At 41.0% G+C, this 21838-nt stretch overlaps 2 protein-coding genes across 2 annotated transcripts; one reads left to right on the top strand and one right to left on the bottom strand.

Annotated features, from left to right (window-relative positions):
* The first annotated feature begins 1865 nt into the window (after positions 1-1865).
* slc9a2 (solute carrier family 9 member 2) lies at positions 1866-13168 on the top strand. The gene is made up of 13 exons (XM_085375202.1): positions 1866-2193; positions 2276-2490; positions 2575-2823; positions 4143-4393; positions 4500-4717; positions 5161-5360; positions 7614-7703; positions 7781-7851; positions 8551-8718; positions 8818-8923; positions 10661-10777; positions 11008-11095; positions 12750-13168. The coding sequence occupies exons 1-13, from the start codon at positions 1866-1868 to the stop codon at positions 13166-13168; spliced, it is 2520 nt and encodes an 839-aa protein (XP_085231328.1).
* A 2028-nt stretch (positions 13169-15196) lies between these two features.
* On the bottom strand, positions 15197-21455 carry slc67a2 (solute carrier family 67 member 2). Its single transcript, XM_085374751.1, has 6 exons — positions 21369-21455; positions 20181-20268; positions 18713-18756; positions 17700-17829; positions 16232-16441; positions 15197-16146 (listed from the first exon to the last, which is right to left on the bottom strand). The coding sequence occupies exons 1-6, from the start codon at positions 21453-21455 to the stop codon at positions 15272-15274; spliced, it is 1434 nt and encodes a 477-aa protein (XP_085230877.1). The 3' UTR covers positions 15197-15271.
* Between the last annotated feature and the right edge of the window lie 383 nt (positions 21456-21838).

The raw sequence follows: 21838 nt of genomic DNA, 5'->3' as shown, positions 1-21838 counted from the left end.
GAGAATATATGAAGAGAACATTTAGAAAGCGGGAAAAAGAAGTCTTCTTCAGAGAACTGAGAATTATAAAGGAAGCTCAACTGAGATGAACTGCTTTAGGTTATGTTTCAACCAAATGGATTCTCGGGAGAATAAGTCATGGATTTCCCTCAACACACTAGGCAGAACGTGGCAAATCTGATTTGTTCAATCAAAAATACTCCTCTGAAACACACATGAGCACAGGACAGAAAGGGCAGACAGAAGTGAATCCCCAAAGAACCCAGTGCCTGCTCTGTTATGAAAAGAGTGGCTCAGAAGATCAAATTTAATCCTTTCCCTGCCCCTTGGGAACATCAGGGAGGACTCTGGCTTCATAAAGCAGTAAATATGACACTGGATGCAACCAGTGCATTATAAAAAAAAAGCCCCCAACATATAACCTCATAATATCAGATACACACTCTTTCAGGCTTCAGCAGAAAGCTGGGTGTTATTCAGCAGGCAGTCTGCGTGGAAATAAACAACAGGCCGAAGCTTCCCACTACAAATCTATTTATGGAAGGTTTAGCCAATGACAGGCCCATTGACACCATACTTAAAGCGTGGATATATGCTCATTCACCGACACTACCAAATAATAACAAACATTGCGTCATTATGTCTGCTGATGCTCACTGAGGGAGGCAGCAGCACGGCGCTGCGGGTTGTGACCCACAGCTCGTTTAGCACTGTTTTAAATTAAAAACAAATCAGCTGCACACATTTTATTTTATTCATTTGTTTTTTGCTACGACTGTAAAACACGTATTATTGTGATCCCGCTGCGAGGCGGTGCTCTCGCTTTGAGACAGCTTTCATATCCGGGAGCAAAAACCCTCGAGAAACCGTGAAATAATAATACGAGGAATTAGAAACAAACACAAATGTCTAACCTTCAAGAGAAAAGCGATGGTTTCTTGTCATGCTGATGAGCATCCTGCGCGCATCGACGATGTCTGCAGTCGAGACTCGCCCTGACTCCCTCTGACACATCAGAGACGTAATACCTACATAGATGGTAATGCCTCCTCCGTCCACTGGGGGAAGATGTCGGCCAGGATTTATTCTCTCCAGGCTTCGTTAAAAGACATTCAAAGCTCTCTTTTAAACGTTGGCTGCCTTTTCCCTTTTTGTTGTGCGTTCTGTCAGAGTTTCTCTGTGTTTTTCTATCCAGGGACAGTTTTACTCCATTGGCAGTGATCTTGAGATCACTGTCATCCTGAGAAATGAAGCTGCTGCCAGTCAGGACATCCATGAACTGCATCTCACAGCTGTACACAAAACAATCCCAAATAATGTTTTTGATGATTAACTAACAAAAATTTTTTCGTTTTCGTTAAACAATCTTTAAACTATCCCTCTAAATTAAATTCAGTGAGTCCTTCGGTGTCATTCAAATCAGTTTCCTCTGCAGGATATATATATATATATATATATATGGTGGCACCATTCATTCTTTTTTTAATGATCAAATAATGCAATTAAATGTTAATTTATGGGAAAAAAAACATTTTGCAATAGAAGGAATCATGAGGGGTGTTGTGATCTTTCGCTTGAGTGCACCCATAGACCTTTGTTATTTGTCATTTACACGTGATTTATACGTGAAAGCTGAAACTTCTGTCACCGAAACTCGCCACTGGCCCCTGAATGGCACAGAAACGCCTCGTCCCACCTTTTTTATCTACCTCAGGTGACGCCCAATCAGAGCAGGGCTCGTGGTCTCACCCAATGAGTATCGAAACTCGTGGACTCAGGTAGATCGCAGGTGTGTCGTAGTCCGGCACTGTGAAGAAGACTCGATCATCCGGGCCAACTTTTGTGAAGTTGGTTAGAGTTATTGAATGTTAACAGCGCTGATATTCACGCCAGTTTGGATTACTGTGAGACTATTATTTAATTTTTGCACTATGAATTTAGTTTTTATCAGACAAGCTGGGACTCTGCTGTTTATTTGCATGATTTTAATTCTTCTGCATGGCTCCAGAGGCGAAATACCTTCTAAACCAATTGCAGCCACGATTTTGCCATCGGTTAAGCCTAATGATGGAGTCCAGACTTATGCAGAGGACCAGAAAAATAATTTACCCGTGTTTACAATGAATTATCCAAGAATCCAGATTCCCTTTGAAATTACTCTTTGGGTGCTGCTGGCTTCTTTTGCAAAAATTGGTGAGTAACAGTCCCATATGTGCCAACAGGTGTGGTTTCTCATCTTGCTGCTCCCTGTGACCTTTTATCCTCCTCTTTTCAGGTTTTCATGTGTACCACAAGATCACCATCTGGGTGCCTGAGTCGTGCCTTCTCATCAGCATCGGCCTGATAGTGGGCGCTATCATGCACTCTGTTCACGAGGAGCCCCCCGCTGTGCTCACCAGTAATGTCTTCTTCCTCTACATGCTGCCCCTAATTGTCCTGGAGTCAGGCTACTTCATGCCCACCAGGCCTTTCTTTGAGAACATTGGCACGGTTCGTTTCAAATCAGGCACTGTTTCTCTAACTCTGGTCAGCTTCCTGCTCAACTTTGACAGTTTTGTTGCTGTTTTCATGCAGGTGTTCTGGTTCGCCGTGGTGGGGACGCTGTGGAACAGCATTGGCATCGGCATCTCTCTGTTCGCCATATGCCAGATTCCGGCCTTTGGCGTGCAAGACATCAACCTCCAGGAGAACCTGCTTTTCTCTGCCATCATCTCGGCCGTGGACCCCGTGGCTGTGCTTAACGTGTTTGAGGACGTGTCTGTGAACGAGCAGCTCTACATCGTAGTGTTCGGAGAGTGCCTCTTCAATGATGCTGTCACTGTGGTGAGTGAGCGGACTGCTATTTGTTATTAAAACACTTGACTGTGAGCAAGGGGCAATTGCAAACTGTTCTTGTGTGTCAATTGTTTTGTTCCAGTGACAAATACACAGCCAGGTACCCAGCACGGCAGTGCAGTTTACTCTTCTGCATGTGCTCCACAAAGAGTATATATTTAGCATTTTACACTGATTTAAGAATATTTTTTGCTATTTCTCTCTATGTCACAGTCTCATACATGTAGTTTCCTGTGGAGACCATTTCAACCACCACCCACCATTTACAGACATGGTTAGGCATTTAATTTCATGACTATTACAATAAGCTCAGGTTTCATGAAATACTGGTCATATTTGTGTTTTCCCTTCTCTTCTTCGGGTTGCATGTACGAGGACAGAATGTGTGGGAGAGAACCGTCTGTGTGCTGGCAAGATTTCTAAACAGAAATTACCCAGGGAGGAAAAACTGAACTAAGGGAATGTTATACACATTAAACAAATGTGTCTATAAAGCACAATTCAGTCCGTTTGCTCAGATGCTGTCAAACCAGTTTCTGGTTGCAGTTACATTTGTTTGTGTGGGTTTGTCCACATGTAGTTTGTCCACAAACTCAGGGATTTAATAAACTCAGAGGAAAGACTCCCACAGCCATAAGAAGCAAACAAAACTTCATTTGCTGTTAATGTTTTCTCCCAAACAGAACAATAGTCTGACCTTGTTAATCTCAGAACTAATCTTTTACAGACAGGCCTACGTGTGAGCCTCTTTGTTAGTGGTGGCTTTTCTATGTGCAAAGAATCTTTATTGTCTGTGTCTTGAACTGGATCTGATGGTCTAGCAGAACTTTTTCCACTTCATCTTGCATTTAAGTCGTTAATTATCTGCACACGATGATCCCTTTTTATCCAGTTTTGGTACACGTCATGCATTTAAAGTTTAAAGCACTCAGTTTTGAGAAATGCAGTGAAATGGTGTGGCTAAATACGCCATCGGGTTCATGCGAGTCGATGTTAGTCACGTGTTTTCATGTAGCAAAAGCTTCATACTGCCCAGGCAGGAATGGTAGATTAAGGAGGAACAAAGCTGGTTACTTTACCTAATGCACCTTTTCCATGACTCAGTCAGTATGTTTGGTGAAAATCTGATTATCAAGTTGCAAACAATGCAGAGTAAATATTTCCAGTAAATCACTCTTATCTGGAAAGGCGTCATTAGAGGCCACAGCGCCTGACACCACACCTGACCTCTGACTAGCATATGTGGGATATGGTGCATAGGTGCAAAAAAGAAAGAAAGTGTGCATATTTATTTATTAATTTTTTAGGTGTTGTACAACATGTTCAGCTTTGTTGCGGAAATGCCGGTGGTGGAGCCGGTGGATGTGTTCATTGGAGTGGCGAGGTTCTTCATTGTGGGGCTCGGTGGGATGGCATTTGGCATCCTGTTTGGCTTTGTGGCAGCCTTCACCACAAGATTCACCTCCAAGGTCCGAGAAATCGAGCCACTCTTCGTATTCATGTACAGCTACCTGGCCTATCTGGTGGCAGAGCTGTTTGCCATCTCATCCATCATGGCGTGAGTAGGTTTTATAACATTTACAGAATTAAAGAAAGAAAGAAGAATAACAAAAAGTTTACCCAAATACTCCCCACAAACCCTCTGTGCCCATGTGCTTCTGCAGCATTATAACCTATGCCCTCACCATGAAGTACTACGTCGAGGAAAACGTCTCGCAGCGTTCCTGCACGACCATCAGACACGTGATTAAGATGCTTGCCTCTATCTCGGAGACGCTCATCTTCTTCTTCTTAGGGGTCGTCACCATCACAACTGACCATGAGTGGAACTGGGGCTACATCCTCTTCACGCTGCTGTTTGCTTTTGTATGGAGAGGTCTGGGTAAGGAAATGACCGGCGTTATCTGTGTCGTGTTAAAGCTCAGGTTTTTGTTTGACTGCAGTTATCTAGTGGAGCAAAGGCTGAGAGCTACTGCTGCTACATGTGCAAAGAAATGCAAGGAAGACAGAAAGTGCTGCTAAGAAAATAAGCTGTGAATGTAAAACTGACAGGTAATCTTTTAATGTTGAATCTAGCCAACCAATATTGAGCCCAGTATGTCTTCTCAGTCTGTTTTGGTTTCCACCAAAAACCACCAAAACTTTGGTCAAAAACCGAGAGCTTAATGTTGTCAAAATGCTTGTTGAATCTGAAAGGAAATGTCCAGACTTCTCTGCAGATTTATCTCTACAAACAGAGTTTTTGGCAACATAATATAATATGCAGAACAGCTTTAAACTTGTTGATAATGAAACCTCTGATATTTTCTTGCCTCTCCCTCTCAGGTATCTTGGTGTTGACTCAGATCATTAACCCTTTCCGCACCATTCCATTCAACATGAAAGATCAGTTTGGTCTCGCATATGGAGGTCTGCGAGGTGCAGTTTCTTTCGCCCTTGCCTTCACACTTCCTGATACCATTGGCCGCAAGCAGCTCTTTGTCACTGCCACCATTGCAGTTATCCTCTTCACCGTCTTTCTTCAGGTAAGGGAACATCTGTGTAGGTATATTTTTAAGTCTGTATGCTCTGAATAACTTGAATGAAGGTGTTATTTCTTTTGTCCCCGCAGTGGAATGAGATAGAAAACGATTTTTTCTTTAAAATCACATTTAGGAGTGAGACAGAATCTTGGTGAGCTGTTTGGTGTCATTTATTTTTGTCCAGTTAAAAAACAAACAAACTGAGACCCGATTCAAAATTATATGTATTATATACACTGATAAACTCAAGCTTTTAATTTCTAATCATATACACTGTTATCCTTAGAGAAGAAATACAGAACATTTATTGTATGATATATAAAATGCATGTATGCATCTGAACTTTTACCTTCCAAAAAAGACATTTTACAAAGTTCAACCTCATGGCTGCTAAAATGAGGGGAAATTACTTTGGTTCTAAACTGTGTCTCTTATACTTGTAATCAAAAGTTTACACACAGTCATTATGAGCATGAATGCCATTATAATTTTGGGCATTTATTGATTTCTTTGAACTCTTCTTTTTCCAGGGTGGAATGATTGTACAGCATACATCTTTATTGACTTAAACAAATAAACAATAAAAAGGATTGGCTGCACAAGTACATACACCTTCACTAATATTTAAATGCCCATTACAAAGTTGTACGTCGACCACTTTTGGTAGCCATCAACAATTCTAGCTGGATATTTGATCACTCTTCTTGGCAGAGCTGGTAGAGATCATTTAAATTGTTGCACAGACCCGGCTTTTAAGTGTAGTCCACAAACTATCAATAGGGTTGAGGTCTGAGCTTTGAGGAGACTATTCCGGAAAGCCCGTTAGCCTCCTTTATCGATCCATCCAAAACCTGTTTTGATGTCTGTTTGACGTCAAAGGAGCTTGCAAAGAAAAGCGTCTGGACTTCTTTAAGTTACTTGAAGACGTTTCACCTCTCATCCGAGAAGCTTCTTCAGTTCTAAGGTCAAATGGTGGAGAGTCCCAGATATAAACCTAGTGGGAGTTTCCCCCCACAGAGGGACAAAAGGACCCCCTGATGATCCTCTAATCGCCTGAGCCAAGGTGTGAAACTGGGTGTGGGTCCCAATCAGCCAGAGTTTCCGGTGAGTTCATTGTGAAACCTGGCCCCACCTTATCATGCGAATTCCTGAGGTCAGATGGCCCAGGATGTGAGTGGGCGTTAAGGCGTCTGGGGAGGGATCTCAAAACTGGATTATAGATGGCAGAGAGTTGGTGTCGTAAACCACCACCTCTGTTCAAAGATGGTCGCTCACAGTGGACATAGATGGCTTCTTTCAGAGGTGAAATTGAGAGGTGAAACGTCTTCAAGTAACTTAAAGAAGTCCAGACGCTTTTCTTTGCAAGCTCCTTTGACTACGATGACCTGGATGACTGAGAACCTTCATAGACATGTTTGTTTGGCATCATTTTCCTGTTATGAAACCCAGTTGTGTCCAAGTTTCAACCATCTGTTGATTTGAGCTGAGGTTGAAGAATTTGGAGGTAGTCCTCCTTTCTTAGTCCAGCCACTTTGTGCAGTGAACCGGAACCACTGGCAGTGAAACAGCCCCAGAGCATGATGCTACCACCACCATGCTTGACAGCTAGTACAGTGTTCCTATGTTTGGAAGCCAGTGCTTTACTTGTCCAAACATGCCTCTTGTCACTGTGGCCAAACACTTGTCCAGGAGCCATTTGGCCTTCTGGAGGGATTTTTAACTATCAGTCAAACTTGAAGGTGTTGATTTTGGAGTAGGGGCTTTTTTTTTATCGGTCAGCACCCTCTCATTGTGTCTCAACGCAAAACTTCCTTCACTGTAGAGAGTGAAGCAGCCATTTTTTTACAGCCATTTTCATTTCGTGGCAGGCTTGAGCCTCAGTGGTTGTTCCTGAACATCCTAAATAATTTCATCTCATCTGAGGATGACAGTTTGGGTCTTCTTCCAGACCTCGTCGAAGCTGTGACACATGTGAATAACTTGACTTAACTTTAATCTGCTGCTTTTTAGAAATGAGAGACGTTTCTAACTTGTAGCTGTAGCTACAACTACAAGTTGTAGTTAATAACTAATTTCTTGTTTTTCAAAGGGTGTGTATCCATGTATGGGTAACCCTGGAAAAAGAAATTATTAAAATCCCCAAATTACCATAACATTCATGTCTATGATGAGTATATGAACTTCTGGCCACAACTGTATCTACAACTCTAGTGTTCGAAGTAATTTGTGTTTTTCTTTTTTCCCTCTTCCCCACAGGGCATCAGTATCCGACCTCTGATTGAGTTCATCAACGTCCGAAGAACAAACCGCAACCTTGAAACCATTAATGTAGAGATTCACTGCAGGGTAAGTCACAGACTGCATGCATGTATCGGACATTACATTTCTGCGCACGGTGCTGACAGATCGCGCTTTGCTCGCAGCTCATGGAGCATACAATGGCAGGCATAGAGGATCTCTGTGGGCAGTGGAGCCGCTTCTACTGGAAGGACAAGTACGATTTTTTTGGTGTCGCGGTTTAATCTTTTGTCAGTAAATTAGCAGATATTGCTCATCAGATCTAATGAGTAGTGAATAATACTGTATGATTCACAGTAACAACAATAAAACAAACCCTCACAAACCCTCCTCATTCCTGCTTCTTGTTACCACTGTTCTTTTATGCCACAAACACTGTATGCGAAAGTTTGAGTCCATCTGATTTGCAAAAATTCTATATGTCAACTTGTTTTTACTATTGACTATTTACTATTACTATGCTTTCATGCATACTTAGCAACTGATCAGCAAAAAAGGGCTTTCTGAAGGTTATTCATATTAATACTTTATCTACAGTCTTTCAGGCAGTTCAGCAGGATGCTGATGTCAAACTTAGAATACATAATTAGGCATAATTATCTGCAACTGGCTGAAAATACAGTAACTCAAATGTGTTGATGGGATGCTGGGAAAGTCCAGTAGCACCACATATACAGATAAAACATACCTCATAATTCACAAAAGATTCTTTACATTACATGCCTACACAAATTTAGCGGTTTTGACAGTTTGACTGATATGCAAATTTCAAAGCTGAATGTTTTAAATAATAAAGCCGGTAATGCCTTATTTTTCTTGTTGTCCACAACTTGCATGAAAACACCAAAAACTATATAAAAACCGTCCGTGAAATTCTTCTTTCTCTCAATGTCAGGTTTATGAAGTTTAACAACAGAATCCTGCGTAAGATCCTCATCCGAGACAGCAGAGCAGAGTCCAGTATTGTGGCGCTCTATAAAAAGCTAGAGCTGCAGAATGCCATGGAAATCCTGGACACGGCGTCCGGAGACATCAGCGCTGCTCCTTCCATCGTCTCCCTCTCGTACGTATGACTTTTGCACTGATCACATCACTCTCCCTTCTACCTGTCAAGACCAAATGTAGAGCTACTAATGATTGCTTATTATTTTCTAAAATCAAGCGAGGAAAAGAAAAGCTCTTCTAAACTCCAGAAAAAGTTCCTGGCTGCTGACCTGAGGAACATCCACGACATCCTGTCCAAGAACATGTACAAGATAAGGGAGCGGGTAAGATGAAGAAAGGATCTTTGCTGTATGCTCTTTTTTTGGTTTCTGTTTAGTTTGTCTGTCACTGTGTCAGAAAGTAGCTGCGAATTTTTAATCAAATACTGCACTTAAATAGTTGATTTATGCTTGTGGTAGTTCTTCCACTTTCTTTTCACTTTGGAGCAAATGTTGTGCTTAATCTTTGCAACATTTTATTGAAATGACACTAAAGGCCTATACAATAAAAAAACTATACATATAGTTAAACAATAAACTCATTAAAACAGCAAACTAGTTGGAAGCACCTGTCATATTTGACATGTTTGAGTGCTGAGCAGAAGGAGGTGAAGAACAGAAGAAGCTGTTTAAATTCCAGACAGGTTAATATAATATATAATGTATAAAAAGCTTCCTTTTTACAATAAAGCAATTTTTGTATCTTTGATTCATTTAATTACTTAATCTGAATTATTACATTTTGCTGATATACTTTTTGCAGTTTGAAATGTTAAGATCTGTACATGTCATTCGTTTTTACATCAACGTTTCTTTAGTCTGAAGTTGGTGACGGATCTCTTCAGTAACGATGGAGCAATTTCCAGCTACACTGACATGAATAATACACAAAAACTATCACTACCATAGTTTGATGTTAGCGGGTTTTTTTTGTTTGTTTTTTTAATATCAATGGTTATTTGTAGAAAATGTAATTTAATGTATAAGTTTGCCATTTGCGTTTTAAGCGTTGTCATTGTCAACTTTTGCCAGATGACGGCACATCTCAGAAGTGTGAAACTCGAACCTTTGTTTGTTTTGCATACATGGTAACGTAGTTCAGCATCAGCTTTGCACATGCTCAACTGCTTAAAAACGATTAAAATCCCCGATAAAGATGACTAAAATAAAGCCACGTGCAGCTGCACCTCTTTGCATTTTACTTGAAAAACATGAAGTTTGAAAAATGTCCGTTAATTTGACACAAACAAGAAAAGCACCCCTCGATGTTGTTCTGTTTCTCATACCGACGATCCCACCAAGTGAAACTCGGTGCTGTTTTGCATAGCCACAGGCAGTGGCCAGCAGTACTTTTCCATTAGTGGCATGACATCGCCCTTTTAACAGACTCTTTGATGCTTTGATGGAGTTTCTTCTGTGGTTTCACAGTTTATCACATAGCTTTATCAATAGCTCCTTGTTTCAAGTCTTTTTTTCACATATTTGTGATTCTTTCACACTAAACTGACGTCACCGTGTCACTATTAATTTATTTTTAAAATGCATTATATTTGATAAAAATGCTAACTGTAAACCGTGTTGGCTTCTGGTGACATCATACAGGCCCATAATATTGTCATGCGACCTCTTTATAAAACACAGTGGTGACCTTTGGAGGGTTTTAAAGGCAGCTGTGTTTGTTTTTGGTTTAACTAATGGCTGCAGGTCAGAACCAGGGGTGGGTTTACTGCATGGAACAGGTTAAGGTAGCAGTCCACATACAGACACCTACCCCTGCCTCAAACAGGTGTTTCCAGTTTTGGTGGCGTAACCTGAGCTTTAAACAATGCAGTCCCCACTAAGAGCGTCTGAACCGTCCATTCGTGGGAACCTCTGTTGTCCCAAGTCCCTGGCATTGACAGTGGTCATGGATTTTGTTTATGGAGTTTTTAAGTCTATGTCTTCACTGTGTGTTTTCCGTGTGTGGTTCTCTGACTTTCTGTTATTTGTAATTAGATAATTAATTTATGTATTTGGACTTAGACGGTGGCATACAGAGGAAAACATGCTCTGCCCAATGACAGCCAGACCAGAGAGATACTGATCAGGCGCCATGCCACCATTCGACGAAGCCTCCGACCTCGTAGTTGTCAGTCATCGGTAAGCTACCTTGCCCAATTTATTTGTATTATTTTAATTAATTATTTATTTTGTTGGGAGCGTGGGTTGGGATTTTCGGTACATCCCCGGGGTCTTAATTAGAAGTACTTTGGGCAAATAACAGTCACAAATGTTCTTTTTGAGCTGATTATCTCACACATGAAATTCAAACACTAGATTAAATGTTCTCACCACTTTTCATCAAGTTTTTTCCCCATTGTTATTCTTAGAACGTGCCCAGGACACACAAGTATTTCTCGCTTCCTGCTGGAAAGAGTCTGGAGTCAAGATTTGATGCTGCGAGGTGGCACTACACAGGTAAACTGAGATTATCTTTGAAATCCCTTAACACAACCTTACCCTTCATATAAATGAGAATAAATGATGAAAACGTCACTTCCTTACAAAGTTTGGAATTTTTCAACCTGATTCGAGCCTTAATTCATCAGAACTGAAATGAATTGTCTTTTCTCAGCAGTGTGCACAGAACAAATGAAGTGCTTTGTCGATAATTCATCTGAATCTTAGGAGCGGGACTCCCTTTACAATTCTGTCTGTATATGAAACCCCTGCACTACAAGCTGTTTTCATTTTCTTGTCCCACTCTTCCTTTTTCAGTTCATCTCACTCTCATTACTACAGAGAGATCTGTCTGGCCCGGAAGCTGCCGCCAGTCCCCCTCCGAGACCTCCCCAAAACCGCTGCCTCGATTCTTGCTTACGCTATCTGCCATTATCTACTAGAAATGGAGTCAAATATAAATGAGGATGTGGTCCAAGCTAGTAAATGATCTCCCTGGTATCAGAAAACCACCCCCAAAACTATTAATAAGACTTTGTCAGTCTCATTAATGTCACAGTATGTGTCTCCTGAAAAAACAGAAACCCCCTCCCCAAAACAGAGCGATGTGCACATATAAGAATGAACCAAAAGGGAGAGCTTGTAGATATCAATCTACATTCAAGACAGCAGCTTGACAACTAGATTTTTATCACAGAAGCGTAACGTTCGTGGTTCAACAGCAGCTTTAAGAGGCTGTTCTTCAAAATGTCGAGTTTTTACCAGCAGGTTATGGCATGAAATTGAAAACAGGTTCAGGTTAGTTTGTTCTTGTGGTTAGATTTGTTCTGCAGCAAGCCATCCATCCTACCATGTACACTCTCAGTGCAAACACAACAGACAACAAATAAGCATAGTACAAAATACTGGAAACAACAACTAATAATAAGCATTGTGTAACCCACACAGTAACAAAGCTATAATTTGTCCATTCGACCAATGGCAGCTAGAACAAAGCACTTGTAATGCTCATTTGAATGATTTGTACCACTTTGTTGGTTTCTTGAGTGGCTGGTTTGTGTATTGCTAGAATTTGTAGGATGGCATCATTTCACCTTCCTTTCATAAAGGTAGGTTCAGTGGATCCTTTGCTAAAGGAAACGATTGAAAAGCACTGAAGCCTTTTTCCTTATGTTAGGGTTCAATTCAAGCAGCAAGGCTTTTTGAGGACTTATCTGTGATCCTAAATTGACTGTAGGAATAGATGTGAGTGTGTGTGGCTGTTTATCCTCATGGGTTAGCTCTATGATGGTCGCAGAATTGGGCTTCAACCAGATGAATGAAAATGGATGAATAAGTTACCCACATTATTCGTGGACAACAAAACTTGAACAGTTTTGCCTTCCTCATGAAGCGTATAAACCGGCACTTGTCCAACACCACTATGAGGTCAACATTTATGATGTGAGTGCAAACGCATTGCCATGAAATGTTTAGCTCCACGATCAGGTCAGCATCTGATTTGTGAATCAGCACAGGTAAGGTTTAGGACATTGACTTTACCTGTACTTTGTGATTGAGTCTACTTGACAAGTTGTTGGTATAGTAGTTAAACATAACCATGTTGTCATAGTGAGCGTGTTAGTATGAGTGTACTTTACCATTTTATTTTTTGTTTTCAATCTCATCCCAGATGATCATGAGACCCTATCAGAAGTTGCCTACCCATCTCAACGCTCCCGGTTTGGCAAGCCCGCACGCTCCTCCTCCTCCAAAGCCATGATACCTCTGCACAGGCTGGGCACTCTGGAAGAAGTGCCATCTACTGATGTTCTGAATGAAGAGAGCAGCAGTACGGGGGAGGGTGTGTTCAGGACAAACTCCTCCTACAGTGATTCCCGCGTGCCTCGTCCTCGCCGCTTAAATTCCTCATTTGATGATAACAACAGTTCGGTGGACGACTTAAGAAATGTTCACGAAGAAGACGGCGTAGAGCAGGTGGGGCAGCGTCAGCCTTCGTCTCCAGCGCCAGGCTGGGAGGCTGAGTCCAGAGAGACCACGGCTCGAAACCCTCTGCTCAGGCGGCCTCAGTGGAACCCCAAGAAGAAATAAAAGTGGTGCAGCTGGACTGTCTCCACCTAATCAAGCAGCTGGAAGTTTCTGCTTATGACTGTAAGCTCAAATAACTTTAAAGACATTTAGAATAACATTGAAGGTGTCTTCATTACTCATTAGAGGTAAAACGGTCTTCAAAATGAGCCAAAATGGACTAACGCTTCAGTGTCACACTCCTCAGAAGCACAGTGAACTGTAGCAACTGTACTGTAAATAAACTGTGAGACTTTTTACACATGTACTTATTTTAACTAGTCTTAGAAAATAATTTTAAATGTCTTTTTTTCTTCATGTAGGAGTTTTTAAATGTGGAAGGTGAGGTTAATTAAACTATGTTATTATACATTTGCCCTTTGTGTAAATAGGATAGTTTTTTGTATTTTATTGTCTGTCTTGTGTGATAGTTACATGACTGAAGATGTACATTTTGTGTGTATATAAATGTTTTTTAGTCAAACAAGCTGTTGCTGCACAGTACAAAGTACTTTTTGAATGCCTGACAATGATAGTCCCTCTGGCCCAGCTGCTTTCCTTTATTCTGTAATAAATTTTCTTTGTTGAAAGTTCTTATAAGTTTTAAGGTTTGTGACACTGAATAAAATGATGTCAGATATTAAAAGTGAATGTTTTTAATATGGTTAAAAAATACAATTCAGGAGACAGACACAAAAGTACAAACTGTTTATTTGCTGTAACAGTTTTTTGGGCCTTAGTGTGGCAGGTCCTTCATGGAGCCTAGAGATAAATGAGATAACTGTATAAGAGAGCGTTTCCGATTGTTCCAGAGAGGTGCACTATGAAGGAAGTTCAACACAGCCAGGCTTTCTCTGAGTTAGCTGGCTTGACAAAACCTATGATGGCGGTTATTAACTTTGTCTGCCAAGTCGGACTTTCTGCTTCAGGCTCCGTGTGCAGTTACATAAAAAGGGGTGTTTCACATGTCACATGACACTCATCCCGCACAACAGGATCCCTGTGAGCGCCACCTACTCCAACCAGAAACGACATCAGATGATGACTGACTAGTGATGAACAATCTATAAACAATACCAACATGTAAAAGTGAAAGACAAGACAGGAAATGAATGCTGCAGAAAATCTGCTTATTTAGTGCAGAGAGTGGTAGAGTACACATTTTAATTCAAGTTAATTCTTTTAATATTGAGTGCACTCTCATTTCTAAAGTGATGGCTGCATGTTAGAACTGTGAAACTTTTCAGTTTATTGCTTGAACAGGTAACCTTGTTCTGTGTGCGTGAGAGAGTAAAAGAGGCTAAATAGATTAAAACCAAGTATAAAAAGGTTGACATTTTCTGCATCATGAATGCATGCACAGTGACATTGAGTTATGTGTTTCATCTCACTTCATATTACACCTCTCTGGCTCTGGTGATGCAAGTAAACCGGTGTTGAAAATAATGTTATAAAACTTAAAAATAGTGAATAACAAATATGCATTTAAGCCTCTAATTAGGTAAATTAACAAATCTCTATTCTTTATGATCAGTCAAAGAGGAACATTAGATCAGATACTGCTATAACGACCATTTCGGATACTTTGCATTAGAATAAAAAACAAAAAAACCCATTGAGGTAAAATGTGTAAAAATCAAACTCATACCAAAAATGTAATAGCCTGCCTTTGACAGTCATCTTTTTAATTTTTATTTAATGAATTAAGTATTATTTCAATTAAATCACCCTCCTCTTCGGGCATGTAGTGCAGACCTGCTTTCATCAACTCCAGCTAAATTGCAGTGGTTACAAAACTTCATTAAAAACAAAGTCATAAAAATACAGTCATAATCCAGTAGTTTGTGCCCAAAGGTTGCTGTCAAACGTCAGCATTTTGCAGCAGTGTCTTCATTCCTACAGTGCACGTGACTTTTGATTCACCTGTCCCCGAGACGAAGACTTCAGTGCTGGTGTGATTGAAACGTCACAATATTTCCACCCTGTGATGTCATCGCACCAACAGAAGGGCTATCCTGTTTAAGAATAACACGTTCGAGTTGGCTTCACCGTTCCCTCGAGGAGTCTGCTGTTCATTGTCCCAGCTGGTCTCCTGCAATTAAGAGCACTTCTTTGTGATTTCAAAATTCATTTAGAGTTTCTGAGTTTGGCTGTTTTTGTCATCTCCCTCGCGTCCCATTTGGGAATTCTGATGAGTAGTAAAGCCACAGCTGCGAGGGCCAGCACCACTCCTAGACTTGGGGGGCCGCAAGGGCTGAACTCTTGCGCCAAACCAGACAGGAGAGGAGCCAGGATTCGACCCACAGCTGTAACTGACTGCCCGGCTCCAATCAGAGTCCCGCTGGCCTGGACCCCGCCCCTCTGCAGCTCCAAATCTGTGATACATGTCCGTCCGATAGTGGTAGAAATGGCAAAGAAGGTGGAGGTGAGCAGCACTTGCCAAACATTCGGCGCAGCAGCATAGAGGAAAATAAGCGTACAGGTGAGCACCGTCGAATGGAGCAGTAAAGCGGGCATGTTGTTCTTATACAGCTGCGTGACTGGCCCCACCAGGAACCCAGCCAGGGCCCCTAGAGTGCTGCTGTAGCTGATCAGGTAACCGGTCATTTTTGGTTTGAGTGAAAAGCGCTCCTCCATGGCCAGAGAAAAGTTACTGTAGTAGAGCATGATAGCTATGGCCATCAGAAGACGCACAAGGAAGAGGTCCCACATGTCAGATGAGGCCACTATGTGGATCCTGGAGCCTACTGAGGACAGCTGTTTCCAGACTGGCTGAAGAAAAGACACATCCCTCCACCTGAAACCACCTTGATGCTTTCCAGGAGATGTAGACTCTTGCTGCGTCTCTGCTGTCAGCAATGGGTGGTGGCTATTTGTATGAGAACCATTCTGTACAGATTTACTAAAGTGGTTTTCGTGATACCCTGCACTCGTGTCGTTTCTGCAGACAGTGTCATTACGGTCAGCCAGAGTCTCACTCTGTGGTATCATCCATACGAGGCCTGCAATGACAGACACGCTGTATTGACATACATTTTAATTTTTACTTTCATGAACTCAGTTTATTAATCTCATTTTCCAACTCACCAGCATTAATAATGAAGATGGCTGCACAAGTAAAAGAGGATGTATAAAAGCCTCCTTCACGCTCAGTTAGGTAGCCACCCACCACAGGGCCCAGGATGAAGCCCACGCTGGAGGCGGCATTGAAATGTCCCATCACTAGAGGGCGCTCTGAAGCAGACACCAGGTCAGACAGCAGAGCTCTGCAGATGGAGAGTGAGTGCTTGAACAACCCTGAAACAGAAGACACACTGAGAAGAGGCAGCAAAATAACAGTCTACTTAAAAGGCTCTCAAGCCACACAACTGTTAATACTTAATCTAAGATTAATTTATTAATCGGATTATATCTAATATAGGTAAGTGGACGTGATAAAATGTGCTGAAACCAAGGTGCAGAGAGCCCTGCCGTTTTCTAATGAAACTAAGCAAACAAAAAAAGCTGCTAAGCATTTATATTTCTGAGTATATGGTAGGTTTGAGTTCATAACATGAAGCTTTAAAGCTTGGTCAGTGGAAGGATGCTGATAAATATCCTTCAATGCAGGACACTGGAGATTATATGAAGAAAAAAGCAAAACAAAACCTCAGGCATGTTATGTAGAGCTGTGAAAAAGTACTTCACCCCTTCCTGCCTCCTGCATATTTGTCACACTTACATGTTTCAGATCATCAAACACTAGAGGTGGGAATCACCATACATCCCACGATACGATATTATCACAATACTTAACGCACGATACGATATTATTGCAATTTTTTTTTTATATTTTGCGATATTCAGATTCTGTACATAAAGGTAAACTTTATCAATATTCATTTTATCTAATATCAAAGTCTCGCACTCAGTCTTTCTCTTTTCAGTCAGTATTATTGTTGACAAACTGAACAGTTTGTATTACAGTCTAGTCCAACTTAACTGAATGCAACCATCTGGTACAATTATAGCTATTCTGAACTATGCAATTTATGAAAACTATGCAGCCCCTTCAGCAACTGAAGAATTTGAAAGTAAAATAAAACAAAATATAATTTTACATTAAATAAAAAAGTTTTAAACTTAATTAAAATAAAACATGTCTTAAATTAAAATAAGTAAACTGTCATGTTTATTGCTGCCAAAAAAAAGTTAAACACATTTGGACAGTGAAGGAATGTCAGGATTCTTGCTCAGAAAAAGGATCAACATGCTCTGAAGTCAGAGCATGTTCCAGTCCACAAAAACTTTTTTTGCAACAAAATATCGATTTCTGCTGTCCCTGTATCGATACGTTATTAGCAAACAAAATATCACGATACTACACAGTATCGATTTTTCCCCCACCCCTATCAAACACAGTTTAATATTAGACAAAGATAACCCCAGTAAATGTGAAATGCAGTTTTTATTCATTGAGGGAAAAAAGGTATGAGATAAATCCTTTTCTAAGGTATGGATATGTGACTTAGCTGATAAACACCAGTGATGCGCCCCTTTGAGGTTTCCGACTTACCCACAGGTATCCGTGCAAGTACAAACAAAGCGATGCTGGTGGACATCCCCAGCAGGCCGTAGCCTAGAGCGCTGAGCTGCAGGCAGGTCAGCAGAGAGTACCTCCGACCCACCACGTCGCTCCAGCTGCCCTGCCAATCACACAGAGGAAATGAAACACAACCACAGAAAAAATGTAAACGTTTATAATTCCCGAACTCATTTTCAGCGGTGAGATGACGGATATTTCCACAGCCCTGCCAAACATCTGAAAAGAGGGAGTTGATGCTAAATTGCTCGAAGATTCATGACAAATACTGAAAAACCGAAACAAACAGAAAGCAGACAAAAATATACCAAATTAAATTCTGTTTCTGATCTGTGAATGTTAGTCTGAAAGATCAGCTGACTCGAGAAATATCCTAAAACGCTGCATTTCCTCCATCGAGGCTGTCACACAAGTCTTTATTAGATTCTCGCCCTCTCTCACACACGCATACAAGCATCTGATGAAATAACACAATTAGGGCCAGTTGAGATGGGTGGGATTATCATAGAGACCCAGCTGTTCACATATCCCTACATTTATCAGGAATCAGCCGGTCTGAATACAGGAACTAACAGATGACTCCTTATCTGTTTAATTTGTCCCATGACCCCTGAGAATTTAAACCAATTTCAAGACCTTTGGATGGGCAGGAAAGCTGCGTGTCCAACTTCAGATACGACGCTTATTGTGTGGCATTTGAATGTGGTTCTGATTTGATTTTTCATCATGGCACCCAAAGGACTGCACAGATAAAACAAAGTCTCTCCCCCAGTATTCAATTAGCAGTGGAGAAAAAGGGTAAAAATCTATTTCTGTGTGTATATAAATTTGTACAACTGGGGCTAAGTAGGAGTGTCTTGTGTGTATGAAGGGATGGAGACTGGGTGCATTGTGTGACCTAAAACAGACAGTGTTTATTGTTTTCATGAAATTCCAGGGATGACAAAGAATGTCTCGACCAAAATGGTTGCAGAGTTAGTACTTACAACTATAGTGCTCGAGAAAAGCTGCAAGATCCCATACGTAGATCCTGCAACAGAAGATTTGCTCAAGTTTACATTTTAAATATAAAAAACACAGAGCAGACATCGCACGCGCTGAGATCCAGTGAGTCTAATGCCACTTTTTGCAGATACTAGACATAACTTCTTTTTTAAAAAACATAAGCAGACAGTGACACATGGGGAAATTTAGAAATATTGTGTCAGAGTTTTCCCCAGCATAGCGACTCTGAATCCAGTGATATCTGCAGCATAAATGGCACAGCGACATCACAGCTGTGCAGAGGAAGGCCCAGAGTCAGGGTAAGTCTTTACAGTAAATCACTCTGTATATACACTACTGCACTGGCAACTTTATTAGGTATGTCTACTTACTAGCAAATATGTAATCAGCCAAACTCATGGCAGCAACTCAAAGGCATGTAGACATGGTCAAGATGACCTGCTGAAGTTCAAACTGAGCACCAGAAAAGGTGATTTAAGTGACTTAGAATGTGGCAACTGTCTTGAGGGTTTACAGAGGATGGGCCGAAAAAGAAAATATCCAGTGAGCGGAAGTTCTTTGGGTGAAAATGTCTTTACACCCTGTCTGTCTGTCAGAGGAGAATAGCCAGACTGGTTCAACCTGATACTAAATAACCACTTGTTATAACCAAGTTATGCTGAAGAGCATTTCTGAAAGTATAAGACTTTAAGCGAACTTGAAGCAGATAGGCTACAGCAGCAGAAGATCACACTAGGTACCACTGCTGTCAGCTAAGAATAGAAAACCAGGGTAACATTTTGCACAGGTTCCTCAAAATTGGACAACAGTTCAGGTGGTGGTGGATAACACACCACGTCATGAAGTTCAAATCATCTAAAACTGGTTTCTTAAACATAGCAATGAGTTCAGTGCTCTCAAATGACCTCCACAGTCACCAGATCTGAATCCAATAGAGCACCTTTGTGGTGGAACGGGACATTCACAGCACAGATGTGCAGATTTTGGTGTATTGTGCCAAGACAGACCAAAATCTCTGAGGAATGTTTTCAGCTGCTGTTGAATCTGTGTCACGAAGAATTAAAGCACTTCTGAAGGGTAGTAGAAAAGTGCACCTAATAAGGGGCCTGATGACTATGGCTATTATTATTCGGCTCATCTTTCAACAACACAAGGTCCTGACATACTGCTAAAAAACTATTATTCAATTGATGTATAACAATAAAAATAATCACAGAACATGGCACTGGGACATTCCCATATTATATTGTGCATACAGTGTGCTGAAGTGAGGATTAAACAATATATTATTGAGAGTGTTTGTTTGATTGTTTTGTCACTTGTAGTCTCCACAGCCTTCCAGTCTGCTGTAGATTTATTCACTTTTGTGTCACTGTAAGGTTGGTGCTTGCAGTACACCAGCTGCATAATTTAAACAAATGTATGTTATGTATTGCGGAAACAACATACCTACAATACCGGCCACAGTGGGACTTGCTCCAAGAGCCTTCACGTGATGGCTCAGCAGTGGGATGATCATGCTCACCCCAAACAAGTCCTGTAAAGAAATATGGAGGAACAAAGGTGGAGTGAGGCCGACAGGAACATGCAAATCAAACATGGTGTCCAGCATACAGCAGTCTGTGGCCGGATTCAGCAGCCACGTAGAGTTGTTGCTCATCCTGTTTTTCCTGCACCGCTGAGATCAGAGCAGCTCTCCGAGCCAAAATCTTGATTGAAGTCACACAGCAGCTCATACAGTGTTCCTGACCCAGTCCATTACAGAAATTACTTAACCTTCAGTAGCTTTACTGTGCCAGTGCTGCACAGTGCCAAATAAATCTGAGCTGACTGGATCCCTCTAGTCATCTCTAATTGGATGCTTGTTTAGCCAGGTATGACAAAGTTATTTCTCTAAGGCACGACTACAGGCGAGCTCTTAAAATAACACCTTTAGAATGATCTAGACTTGTAGATCAACTTTGCATTACAGTACTGACAGCGATGCTTTGAAGAGGTAACGCCAAAAACATTAGGAAATACCTTCATCTTAATTTCTTTTAGTAGCCAAGCATTACAATGGTTATTATAAAAGGTCTTGTAGATACATGACAGCTGTCTCCAGCAAGGATTTCCAAGAGCACCACAGTCGTGCTGAGTCTAATGCTCTATAAACAGACTTTGGACCGACACTGTGCTTAATACATTCACATCCAGTCAAAGCAACTGAGTGCAGAAGCTCTAGAGTTTCCTTTCTTTGGGCTTCAAAAATTATAAACGTGGTGCAGAAGTTAATTTTTCAGTACGGGACAATTATGACGCGTAATAAGGGCTATTGTGAGAGTTTGATTCAGGTTAAAGAGCTCAGGTTTATTATTTGCATGTTGGAAAACTCATTTTAGCTTGCAACTTCCTTGAACTTTTCCCCCTTTATTATTTGTTTAAATAATAAATGTCTTAATGTATTCTATTTTTTTGCTAAAATAACAAAAAACAACAAGTAGGCATTATACAGAGTTTTAAATATGAAAAGGAAGGGATTAAAAAGCCCCAGCATGTTTTACACCATCATACCTGAGTTACGAAAGCATGACTAGGAAACAGCACACCTAAAAAAACACCGAACTGAGTGGGGTCATCTCTCAGTGAGGCACTCACCATGAAGCCCACCACATAGATACATTTTATAATCCTCCTCCGTCTTCTGTCTTTCAGTAATAAAGTGCTACATTTCTGGTTGATCATCCTCCCGCTTTGACAGCACGGCTACAGCCAAGGCGGTAGCGCTCATCCGCTCTAACTATCCAAACAGAAGCGGTGGTCTCATAAGGACGGGGTGATCGCAAGCTTCCGGGTTTTATCTGCGTGAGAAAACGTGTCCGATGTGTAAGCTGGTTGTCTGTAAATAAGACTATCGAGTTTTCGACCTACGATAAACTTGACTTTTTAAGTCTGGGTTCATTTAAGAGTTGCTGAACCGACGCGTTGGCTGGTCTGAAACACCTATAGATGGTATAACCCACTGACGTCACAAAATATGAGCTTTCCCCGTCATTTTTCCCAATAATTTGTGGAAAATCATAAAGCGTTTTTATTTATACCTGTTTAGAAAAAAGGTTTAGCCTTTA

Source organism: Diplotaxodon limnothrissa, linkage group LG16 (genome assembly GCF_057381915.1).
Source record: "Diplotaxodon limnothrissa isolate DT_005_m linkage group LG16, D_limnothrissa_male_GT1.1, whole genome shotgun sequence".
NCBI lineage: Eukaryota > Metazoa > Chordata > Actinopteri > Cichliformes > Cichlidae > Diplotaxodon > Diplotaxodon limnothrissa.
The sequence above is the reverse complement of the archived record's forward strand: the minus strand, read 5'-3'. Positions and strand labels throughout refer to the sequence as shown.

Coding starts and splice junctions, on each gene's coding strand:
- slc9a2 (XM_085375202.1), top strand. CDS start 1,866: ATGTTAACAGCGCTGATATTCACGCCAGTTTGGATTACTGTGAGACTA. Junction 8,924..10,660: donor TGTACAAGATAAGGGAGCGG/GTAAGATGAAGA, acceptor ATTTGGACTTAG/ACGGTGGCATACAGAGGAAA. Junction 10,778..11,007: donor CTCGTAGTTGTCAGTCATCG/GTAAGCTACCTT, acceptor TGTTATTCTTAG/AACGTGCCCAGGACACACAA.
- slc67a2 (XM_085374751.1), bottom strand. CDS start 21,455: ATGATCAACCAGAAATGTAGCACTTTATTACTGAAAGACAGAAGACGG. Junction 16,442..17,699: donor ACTTGCACGGATACCTGTGG/GTAAGTCGGAAA, acceptor CTTCTGTTTCAG/GGTTGTTCAAGCACTCACTC. Junction 16,147..16,231: donor CATCTTCATTATTAATGCTG/GTGAGTTGGAAA, acceptor CTGTCATTGCAG/GCCTCGTATGGATGATACCA.